At 35.6% G+C, this 12,792-nt stretch overlaps 1 protein-coding gene across 4 annotated transcripts in view; it reads left to right on the top strand.

Moving 5' to 3' along the window:
- The window catches only part of LOC149542753 (violaxanthin de-epoxidase, chloroplastic-like), a 114,965-nt gene extending 103,864 nt beyond the window's left edge, over nt 1-11,101 (top strand). For all 4 annotated transcript variants that reach the window (XM_089797644.1, XM_089797643.1, XM_089797642.1 and 1 more), the window contains exon 6: nt 10,177-11,101. In XM_089797644.1, the coding sequence (XP_089653770.1) occupies nt 10,177-10,678 (502 nt within the window). In that variant the 3' untranslated portion in view covers nt 10,679-11,101. The remainder of the gene's footprint in view (nt 1-10,176) is intronic.
- The last annotated feature ends 1,691 nt before the right edge of the window (nt 11,102-12,792 follow it).

The raw sequence follows: 12,792 nt of genomic DNA, 5'->3' as shown, positions 1-12,792 counted from the left end.
TTGAGGGCTGCAAACCCCAATTTAGCACCCTCCAATCAGACTTATCCACCTTAGACAAACATGAATCTAGCTCTTCCAAATTTGATAGAAGACCATCAATACATTGCATAGACCCCGATTGCCATCCTATGATGTACAACTTGTTCCCTATTGTCTTTTCCCTTTCCAAATCCTTTAGTTGCTCATGATTAGAAGTCTCATTGAGTTCTTTCGAAAAGATTTCATGTTTCAGATTTTCCATCGCATTCAATTTTGTCTGAATTCCTAGATGCACTGATTGATGCTACCGCCCTGTTCTGAAACTGAATCTACCTCATACTAGTAACTAGCTTTATTGTAATTTAGTTAACTGTTTGTACTAGTTTTGCCAAAGTCTATTACAACAGGTATGAAAACCTTTGCCCAATCTGAAATTTCTATGGCTGAACTTTGCAAAGAATCAGTATTCAGTTTTGATTTTTGTTACTGGACACCTATTGTAGTTTTGTCAAACACTTTGTCTGCTGGCAGAAAGCTCTGCTCTTGATTGCAAACAATTATAGCACAATTTCAAGCTTTAATGACGAAGTACCTGTTTATATGCAGCAGATTTGCAATTAACAACTGCAACAAAAGTTGGAACCACAAAGTAATCTTCTATTGCCTTGTTTATAGACTAAACCAGACTACTCTTAAATTGCAGTCACACTGTACATGTTGTTTATCACACAATAATCATACATTGTTCCCTGCCTTGCCACTGATATTTATATACCAATTTGCAACAGATATGTTGTGCCAATATTAATAAAAATCCAAGTGCCTAGCAAAAGTTTCCATTCACATGTTTTCTTCATCAAATATATTGCTACCATCCTCAATTCTGTTATTAACAGCTGCACACAAGCGAGGAGACTGTAACAGTAATGATGTTTATGTCAGGCAATACATAATCAAATACCACTTCCGCTTTAAGTGCACACTTGATATTACAACCTGCTTAACAATTTGTGTGTTTACTTCTGAATCCCTACCACAACTTATGTTCGTCTAGAGAGAGGACAGCTCTGTTTCAAACCTTGCATACTTTGAAATATCCCAAATATATATTTACCCCATTTCTACCTCAAGATAATTTCTCAGAACATAAACATAGGAAGATACATTATGAATCAACAATATAAAACCGTAGTTTCTCATAAAATACCTTGAAATATGTTATTGTAGTATACATCAGCAATACAGTAACCAGCATTCAGGAAAACCCAATCTTAAACATAGTTTTACAATCAAATTGGAATACTAAGAAAAGAACCTATAAGCACAAGCGAGACACCTAATGTGACATCTCCACAGACAATGGGTTTGTGTCCACTGTCTACCGGCACAAGGGTTTATGTCCTCATGCTGGATGAAAGTTGAAGCTTTCCAAATGACTCTCTTAAGAGAGAAACTGAAATCTAAATCATAAACCAAGCATCCCCGAATGAACGAGTCTCTCTCCCTTTAATCCTCAAAGTTGTGATTCTTCGACTACCTTCCTATCTTTTCGTCTTATCTCTCCTTGTCATTTTTAGCCCACTTTATAATACTAAATTGACCTTTTATAATTTTAATCCATGCTTTCATAGTCAATTTTAATATTATATAAGTGTCTTTAATTTTCTAATGTCCCAAAAAGGGGACATTACAAATCTTCTCTCTTCGAGATTGCTTGTCCTCAAGCAATCAGTACCAAGATCCCATATGAATCTGCAGCTAGCTCTGGAGCCCAATTTGAAAAAAAATTCTGCCACACTATGAAGCAAGGTGTTAAAATGCAACCCATCCATCAACCAGATCCTTGGATCGCATGTTAATCCATGAGGTATCATTGTATCTGTAGGTCGTACAACTCTGAGCATCATTGCATCTAGTCTCAAACTATGTAGAATTACAACAAAATCCTCACAATGCCATAGATACATACAATCAACACTTGGATCCCACACCATCCCATGTGCATGTTCAACTAGAACAACCTAATGTGTGCTACCATCATATACAATAAGACCCCCAATCCAACTGAAAATCTTACTCCAATTGAGATCACAAGCACCACTGTAGTCAAATAATCATTGGAACTCGACTGTGTGCCAACATACTCCTGGAAACATTACGAACCATGGGAATGTTCATCCTGGATCTTACAAACAAAAGGGCCATCCATCTTCCCAACTATATGTACTATATTGTTGCTTTGTGCCCATAGTGGGTGGAATACTCCAATTGCTCAACTGCCACAACGCTGCCCCCCTCACTATTTGCACTCTAGCTATACTGCTCACCACATCGCTGTCCCAGGCTGATTTGTAATCAGCGTTATGTCCCTCTGTCAAGGCAGCAACCTGTTGGTGGCAACAATTGTCAATCCGGAACTCCTCACCAAACACAATGTGTACCATCATTGGACTCAAATAGTGGGTTCTCCATTATCCAGTCAGCATCTACTTCAAACAAAGGGTTGTCTACAAACTGAATGTGATCTGAAGTTTTGGTACTTGGTCTTTTGGGACAACTATCCAAGTCATAAGTCTGTTGAATGCTATCAAGTTCATTAAATACTTCTTAGAAAAACTCCTACCTCTCTTTACTCTCATGCTCTCGAGAATGATTTGTGATCCTAACCTGATTTTCTTTTTCCTAAAGAGCAATTTGTGTATTATCCAATGCCTCATGAGCATACTTAAGCTCTTTGTTGAACTCCATAATCTCATTCTTTCCTTTATCCAACCGATCAACATCTATTCCAGCAACCTTAAGAATGTAATCCCTGTCGGTAACCAAACATAAATAATCTAGTTTCATAGATTCAAGGGTTGTTTTGACTACCTGCAAATCAGCAACAAGCAAATCTCCTTCCACTCCCTTTTGAGCCTTCCTATGGAGATCCTCCACCGTCCTGTGAGTGTTGTCATAATATACCAAAGATGCCACAACCATGTCTTCACTAACCTTCAGTTGGTTCTTTAAGGCATGGATCTCATTATTATCATGTTGATACAACTCATCATCTTATAGTGTCATCTTGGACTGTTCATTGGAGTTAATATCATGCATATAAGAAATGTATGGCTCATTATACCAAGACTCCAACATGTTACTTCGAGTACAACCAACTTTATCAACATGTTTGTCAAGGCTAACCTCCAAATCACCAATGTAGAAACTTGTACCTTGTGTAATATGATCACGAGAAGGCTGCAAATCAATGGTAGTTGACCGCCCTTCTTTTCCAAGATCATCTATTAGATGATTTTGGTCTGCTGAAAACATCTCATACAAATTTTTGCACTTGTCTTTTGCAAGGAGATCCTGGACCAATTCAAAATACTTCTTTTTTGCCATATCGGTCTTGTTTTGAAGTTTTGGATGGAAGTTCATATAATCAAAAATAATAATCGCTTTGAATTCGTGCTGGAAATTTGTTATATTCATCATAAATGTCGAGTATATCTGCTCTTATATCAGATTGGAAATTATGGGTTAACTGTTGTTTAAATTGAGCAAGGTCCTTTGTAACTCTATCTTGATTAGGCATTTTCCCTACCTAATATTCCAAACTCGGCTATAACCAAAAATTTCCAATTTGCTCAAATAATTATGTCAAGCAGTTGGTGGGCATACAATGTCAATAGATTGCTTCAGCAACACCACAGTCCAACTTTTAGATAGACCTAAGTCTTTTTTTGTAAGGAATTTGTACATCGTATCATTACTCTTTTGGAAAGAGAAGCCATAGGTGATTGGTGCCAATGATCCCAAAAATAGGGTGAGAAAGTATTGTTATAAATCCATTGAACCAAAAGTTGTGTCCAACTATTTATGTGAACTTGTTTTGTTGAAAGTGACGAAGATACAAAATATTTGTTATGATAAAAAAGAATCGAGCAACCAAACTTGCAATGGTAAACGCAATCACAGTCAAAGTTTTTGCCTCCCCACCAGTGAGATCGTAGCATGTAGCTGCCAATATGTCTCCTGCTGTGTTTGCCCTTTTTGAGTATGTCTCCTAAAACACTCCGCACCTATACCATTGTTACCCCCTGCGTTCAGTCTTATACCCTGGACGTGGCTATTGAATGTAATGGTGTGAGCCTCCAACTGGAAATAACGTCACCTGTCTCAGACTTGCCAATGTACTTCCATTGATTTCTACCGCAACTTTCACTGTCTCCTATTGCAACTCCCACCTTTCTTGTTGAAACTCTCACTATCTCTTGTCGCAACTCTGACTTTTCCTGCCAAAACTCTCACTTTCTCTTGTCGCCACTATGCCTAGGTTTGTATGATAATACAAACTATAGGATACAATATATCCTTTCTTCACTTGTATACTACCACAAGTTTGATTTGCTCCTGTAGTCACGTACATAGCGTGGTTGTATTCCAAGGAACCTCAAGGCTTCTAGTAACTATGCTTGAAATGAACACTAACTCCAGTTTTTGAATAATAACTTTGTGGCTCTCTCAGATTAAATGCGTGAGAGCCTGAATTCTAGCTTTTTCCATTAGAAGATTGCGGAGAAACATTAAAACATTTTCAGTCACTCACAAGCTCAAGTCTCAAGCAAGGGAGTACATATTACTAAAAGTAATAGAACATTGATAATGTCTTATTAGAGACCAAAATCTTCTGTCCCTTTTTGACGAAAGTTTTCTGAGATGTAGCAATGGATGAGGGGACAGACTTTTGTTTCAATGTCGGCTACCACATATGCACTACCATGGCAAAGACTAAGTCTGTCGAATACCAAGGAAGACACTATCTTCTCAACTTCTTCAGACAATACTTTTAATGTGCAAGAAATGACTATCCTCAGAATTGCCATTACATTCTATTGTCTTGTAGTACATAACTTGAGCCCAAAAAAAAAATGCTTTATCTTATTTTCTCTACCAACAGTTTGGATTCGTGGCATCGCGGAAATAATTATCTTTAGATTTCGAATGTTTTGAATAACACCTCTGAGCAAATTAAATTGGGGAATGTAACAGTTTTCTTACCATTACTGACGATCAATTTTGTAACTCCTGCAGCCGGCACAACAATGTTTTGATAATTTTTGGAAAAGTGGAGGACTGTCTGTAGCACAGTGGAGAGACCGTTACAATTTTTGGGTGTCTTGCCACCGTTACTATCTATAGCTTGCCTACAATTTCACATCTAAAATAGAATCAACCTTTCTTATGTCTGCTCTAACTTACAATATGATTCCTGTGGATTGAAGCTCAATATCAATGTCGTCGGCTTCCTCAATCTTAAAACAAACAAACAAAAAAACTCATTCAAGGAAAGCCTTGATATTAATTTTTTTCTTCCGCAATATTTACTGAACCCCAACATAACAAAATTTGTCGTCATTTCTCCAAAACTCATGGCTATGTGCAAACTAGTATTAATGCCAAAGTCGTCTCTTCCTTGATTGTAGGTGGAAAAAAACAATAACACGGGTTTGACCACATGCAGTCACTGGAAAAATGAAACCAAAATCTATTCTTCAATGCTATTTCGTCACTTTTCAGAATCCTCCCTTCTTGTGTGAGGGTCTTTTTCTTCTCATGACACTTCTAATACTTCAGACAAATTTATTTCTCCCGTCAATGGCTTCTATGGCACGAATTAAATCATTCGAGGGAGTTGATTCACTGTCACTAGATGTTTTGGCTATAATATCAAGTATTGAACTGTCTGCCCCTTTTTCAAAAACTTTTACTGTATTGTTTGGACATCGCACTATTACTAACATTCTTTTGTGTACACTGTCAAATTCATGCAACCCCAATGCATCCAACCTTTTCTTTTCACCCAATACATTGATCACTATATATCTTGATGTTCTCTCAATGAGATTATATCCATATGCTGCTACTACTGCAACTAGAGCCTGTTCATCTAGAGACTCTCCCTCCAGAGCCTTTGCCTTTCACCCAATACATTTCTATTATAGTAGGGACTACTGTATTACAAGCTACCAGAGTAAGGGAGTATTCGTGTACAATTTTCTGTCTTGCAATCATAGACTTTTACTGAGTAACTGAACAAGCTCAATATCCACCTTGATCTTAATCTTTGGTTTCAAAACCTGCCTATCTAGTATTTCTATAATCTTATACAGTATTACCTCACCATAGAATATAATTTCCTCTAGTTCTTGAGATTTGATAAAATCAATAACATCACAGGATGGCAAGATGTACAACTCTAATACCACTGAAATATCTCAAATAGATATTTACCCGATTTCTACCTCAAGATAATTTCTCAGAACATAAACATAGGAAGATATGTTATGGATCAACAATATTATACTGTAATTTCTCATAAAATACCTTGAAATATGTTATTGCAGTATACATCAGCAATACAATAACTAACATTCAAAAAACCCAAATCTTAAACACAGTTTTACAGTCAGATTGAAATACTAAGAAAAGAACCCGTAAGCACAAGCGAGAAACCTGATGTGACGTCTCCACGAACAATGGGTTTGCGTCCATTGTCTACTGGCCCTAGGGTTTACGTCCTCACACTGGATGAAAGCTGAAGCTTTCCAAATGACTCTCTCAAGAGAGAAACTGGAATCTGAATTGTAAATCAAGCATCCTCGAATGAACGAGTCTCTCTCCCTTTAATCGTCAAAGTTGTGACTCTTCGACTCCCTATCTTTTCGTCTTATCTCTCATTGTCATTTTTAGCCCGCCTTATAATACTAAATTGATCGTTTATAATTTTAATCGACGCTCTCATAGGCAATTTTAATATTATATGAATATGTCTTTAATTTTCTAATGTCCCAAAAAGGGGACATTACATACTCTGCCTGAGAGAAGTCGAGCATCACTTTAATGAAAAGTTGAGTCTTTTTTTTTCTTCAGATTTCCCTGTCATGAGATTACAGGGACCAACTTGGTGTTTTTTCCTTGGTCTCAATCGAAAATAGCCCTCTGTTTAATAACTCTTTCTTAGTATTGAGATGTTCTCAATCAAAATGACATCCTCCTTTTTAAAAATAAAGCCCCATCACAGCATGAGTTACTGGAACTATATGGCTTCCCAGAGAATCTCTTAGCTTATTGTACAAACATCAATGCACCTTTCAAACGACAGTAATTGAATCTATGATATCCCTTCCCTCTGTTTACTCAATGGCATGAAAAGGATCACACGTATACTGAATTTAGTTGTGTTACATAAATCTTTATTCATGACACCTGTATGAGAAATTCCTTGCTCAAGACACATAAAGGTAAAGGTGAACGTTTCCTTCTACACAGAGAAACGTAACTTTACATCATTGACCAATTATTCTGCTACTTTTAATAGACAATTTCCTATGAAACCTGCAACAAGGTATTACAACTGTGTGCGTAATATCTAAAGGACAAACATTTATATATTGTGCACTTTGGTTATATTGTGGGTAGTATCAATCTCAGAAAGGGAAAACGACACTTGGCTCAATATTCAATTCCATGCTAACTAAACTAATTACTCCTTTTCAAAATGACGACACCCATGTAACAAATTTCATGGAGAAAAATGCCAAACTTCGGAATCTTAGCCTGTTGAAGTTCCACCAATATTGGAATACATTGTCCATAAACTTTGGTCCCTCGGCATTCACAATCTAAGGATAGATTTCTGAAACTTTGTTAATCCACATATACCATTATAAGCAACTTCGGTACTTCTGACAAAACTCATGTTTTAATGCAAGGTTTTACATGGGCATTACAGCTCCACCTTTACTGTCCAATCCCACACAAAGTCTTCTTCAGCACAAAATTTGCTTCCCACCTGTCAAAATATAGTTCATTACAACAATGAAGATCCCCAATACAAAAGAAGTTATCCCAAGTCGTTGAATGTATACTAGCTCCCCAACCAATGCAATTTGCTCTCCTTCCAAATTCCCTTGACTATGGCATTCACTCTGCAACTATCAGAAAACCAATAATTCTCTTTGTGTTTCCAGTGGCACTCCCAATCACTAGAAACTCCTGAATCAGCCCACCGTAAGTGCAATTCTCTGTCCACAACCCAATCACAAGCCGTATTCGATCTGTTATCCCTTAGTCTCAAGGAAACACACCACAAAATCTCTTCACCAACACAAAAAATAATTCTTTCAGAAATTCCTTCCACTGGGCAGACAAGAAGATGAACCGAATCATCATTACAAAGAACATTGAAATATCTCTCATCTCCCACAGTAAAATTTCAAATGTTTCCTCGTTAATATTTTACTCCCTATTGCTCAGCCAATACGAATGCTGGATTTTAAATATTGACCATAACTATATCGAAATCCCTTTAAACAAACATTGGTTTTATTACCTCAAAACATTAGAAACTATTGTATCAAAGCAAACTCATGGCACACTACTCCATTATTTATTCATCAGGTCCACATTAAAACCTTTACTCTTCAAGCTTGGAATATCTAATACAACCACGACCTTTCACAATAAATAACAATGGCAAGGAAAAAAACACTCGACCACAATTATACAATTTATAAAAGTTTATGGTCTCCAAACATTAAACTTAATTATTGGCTCACAATTAGGGTCACCTCAAATGATAAATTAAATAATGTATCCCCAAACTATGATCTCGTTTGATAATAAAGTTTATCGTCAGCCTTACTTCTTATGCCAAAACTACATTATTGCAATATGAATTACGCAAAACCCAGGTTGTAGCTAACATTGTAACTCCATATTAGTATTAGATATTTCATCAAAATATTTTCTTCTGATAAATTCTGCAAATTGTCTTTGAAGTAAACCCTTCTGTAAATTTTTCTCCTTGAATAAATTTCACAGGATGGCAGGACATTTAACTCTGATACACTGTAATATCCCACTAGGATATTCTCCCCATTTTTTGCTGAAATAATTTTCAGAACATAAACAGATAAATGATGCAATGTAAACCAGCAATATAAACCAGTAAATTTTCATTAAAATGCCTCAAGATATGTTATTGCATTATATGTCAGCAATACAATAACTAGATCTTAAATACAGTCACACGGTCAGATTGGAAAGAAACAATAAGATGCACCTGTATTCTCATATGTGAATTCTGATGTGAATCCACGACAGAGGATGAATCAGGGCTACATCCAATCCACTTAGAGAATCCTGAAGGTTTCTGTCTCTGGGCTTCAACAAGAGAAAGCTAGCAGCTTACCAAAGTTCTCCAAAGAAAAAACAGAAAATTAATCTCAAATCCAAACATTGCCCAAATGAATCCATCTCTCCTCCTTTTATTGTCCAATGCCATGACTCTTCGGCTTCCTCTACCCTGTTGTCTTGTCATCTTGTCATTCCATCTCTTATTAATGCCCTTTTATTATTAAATTGACCCTTTTTATAAATCTGCATTAAGTTCTCATAAGCCAAATTAAATATTTCATGAATTTGACTTTAGAATTCTTAATGTACCAACAAGGGGACATTACAAAAACTTACCCATGTTTTCTAGCCAGTCTCCTAGATTTCAGCTGCTACATAAATTTGTTTTCAGACTCCCAACATACGCCATCCAATATAAAGTACTTTTCTTAGCTTTCCACGTTCTTATAGGTGTCCACAGTATGTTTATCTATTCCTAGCTGAAATCTGACAATACATTCCTATGTATGTTTCTGCATCTAAAATACTAAAATTCGTTGATGGTGGGGGCTCCTTGTCCATGTTGGGAGTCCTTACTAATATTTAGATTTTAGGTTTACCCACAATTCTCAATACCACATAACGCCCACATCCGCTGGTGTCTAGCACTTGAGTTCTCATCTTTCAGCTCCAGATTTTATCTTTATTTCCAAAATGAAGGCTCCTATTGAAAGTTTGTCATCATTAGGGCAAGTCAAAAGGGTGAAATTTCTAGAATATCACCTTCCTTATTTTGTGAAAGGTTGGTTTTCATTCCATATTGTCTTTAATGCTTCTTTTCACTGCAAAAGATATTCGAGATGAAATGTATACCATAATGGTAATGCCATAATTAATATTTATCAAGTTATATAGTTTGGATCACTTTCTTATTTCTAGTTGCAGAGATTATGATTTATCTTTTTTGCATCTCAGGTCGATTCTTCTTGTCTTTTAATTTTTCAAGCTTTTGAACTTTTAATTTTTATGCAGGTACATACTTTCATCCAAGATAGAAAATAAACCCGATGATTACATATTTGTATATTATCGAGGCAGAAATGATGCATGGGAAGGATATGGAGGTTCTGTTATTTATACACGGAGTCCAGTTCTTCCTTCTAGCATTGTACCTGAGCTGGAAAAGGCTGCAGGAAGGGTGGGACTGGACTTCAAGAAGTTTAAGAGAACGGATAACACATGTGGCCCTGAACCCCCTCTGTTGGCCAGATTAGAGAAAAAACTTGAGGAGGGAGAACAGGCAGTTGCAAAAGAAGTAGAACTACTAGAAAAAGAGGCTGAGATAGTTGGAAAGACAGAAAGGAATTTACTAGAGAACTTGGGAAAGGGAATACAGGAAATTGAAAAGGACGAGAAGAATTTCTTGCGAGAATTAAGTAAAGAGGAAATGGATATTTTGGATGATCTGAAAATGGAAGCTCAGGAGGTCGAGAAACTTTTTGGAAAGTCATTGCCGATAAGAAAATTCAGATAGGAAGAAGACATTATATTGACAAATTTTCATATAATGGTACGAGAAAATCTTGATGATATCTGATATTTGGCCATCACAGTTTTAGATCAGCAAGAAATCTCTTTGGGTTGGCATGGCATGCAGCATGGAATTTCACATTTATGGTTACAGACGTTGTCGGAATTCTTTTCCTGATTTTTTTTTTAATAAAGAGCAAGTATGAAATGCAATCATTTGAAGACAATGTCTTAAATTTCTCATCTACAAGTCCCAAACACATTTTCAAATTTTCCTCTTTCAGAAGCAAAATTCACATACACAGAAGGAAAATGAGTCAAACATTTATTTAACTGGCAACCTTATCTACAATGGGGAAAATGGTATGTAATGGTCATAACCTGTTTAGCATTTGCGATTTATAAAATAATATAATTTCAATTGCTAGTTTTCTTTGTTGAAGCAATGTGCCATTTGCGATTTATAATTTCATTTGCAAATCAAAGAGGATCTAATTTTTCTTGAGTACTGTATTAAATAATACTCGTGTTCCATCCTATCCTTTTAAGTGTGTCCATATAGAGTTTAGTTTGAAGTCTCCATATAGAGTTTAGGCCAAAGTGTTGTTATCATCCCACTATCACTTTGAGAATAAGTCTAATTTTACAATGACCAAATTTTCTGATGGAATGATTTTTATTATTATTTAATGTGTAATGTTGAGAAGTTTTCGATCATGAAGCATACTAATTTGCAACTAAAATGGATATTCATTAACATATCATCAATAATGGATTTCTTATAATTATTCCAACTTGAATATCTTCAAATGATTGATACATGTGATTTTGTGCTACATAATCATTCCTAAAACATTTGTGCTATTAGAAAAAATTGTTAAATGTTGAGAATACAAGAAAAATACAAAATATTGATTGATATATAAATATACTCTAGACAAACCATGAAAATGATGAAAACCCAATTAGGAGAGCTGCAAATTCAATAATTTACTTTAGGCACAAGTATGCTACAACAAATTTATACGATGTCAAAAACAAACTTTTCAATGTGACAAATTTGTTAACATGAAATCTACAACCTCAAAAAACATATCTTGTCTAAATCCTTGTACTGTGAAAACTTAAAATTATAATTTCAAATAAAAATAAGCCTTTTGCAAGATGTTAAAAGGTCATGTGTAACCTTCCCAAGTCCTGAGCATCTCAAAAAAATATTTTGTAAAAGTGGGAAATAAAAAGAACTATCCAAGACTTCAAATTCCAAGCTTTAGCTTCATAAAGACATTTGCTTGCTCTAGAATATTAAATGAAAAAACATTGTTGTCATGAATTTTTCACTACTTAGTGCAATTGGAAAAATCATAATACTTGTGGGCATGACATTTATTTATTTTTCGCATTAGAAACATTTTTTCTAACCATGGAAATTGGTGCATTTTCCATTTCATAAAACTTCTCCTATCCTACTTGCACAACTACACTTTAGCATGTTGAATATGCACTAGATCTCACCCCAAGGCCTCATTTGACCTATACACCATCATTTTGATGTTTAAAAGTAATGATAGTATATGGTAAGTCCTAAAATGATTCGTTTAGGAAATAGATGCACTTAAAGGGTAATGTCTCAAATAGATTTGTTTTGTCCCCAAAAGATTTGGGACTCTTAAGTAAGAAATTATCTTCCCCAAATCCTCTTTTGGATGTCACTTCATAGGGCTTGGAACGTGACTATCTCTTCTTGTTTGTCTCTAATTCCAAAGAACCATGTCACTTTTTGGTCTATCGTGTGTGCTGAAGAATGATCCTAAATTAAAGGGAGCAAAACCTTTTACTTCTCTCAAACATAGATGGTTTAAAGATGTAGAAGTTGGAACTGTGGGATCACTAGAAAAAATTAAATAAAGTCATTAAATACATAATGGACTAAACGTAAATAAAAGCATAGAGTCTCTTAACAACGAAGACTTCTAGAATGCCACCTAAGATCCTGGGCCCCAACAAAGAAAATGCAAAAGAAATCATTAGCCGATACGCTTTTTCATCAGAAACTCGATCACCAGTATGTCTCATGCTCAAATCAAATCGACAATTTTGTTGCCGGTTTGTTTAGCT

The sequence above is a fragment of the Cupressus sempervirens genome, chromosome 8 (assembly GCF_028749045.1).
Source record: "Cupressus sempervirens isolate cs-2001-9-10 chromosome 8, ASM2874904v1, whole genome shotgun sequence".
In the NCBI taxonomy this organism is placed as follows: Eukaryota; Viridiplantae; Streptophyta; class Pinopsida; order Cupressales; family Cupressaceae; genus Cupressus; species Cupressus sempervirens.
This window is presented reverse-complemented; position numbering and strand designations above follow the sequence as displayed.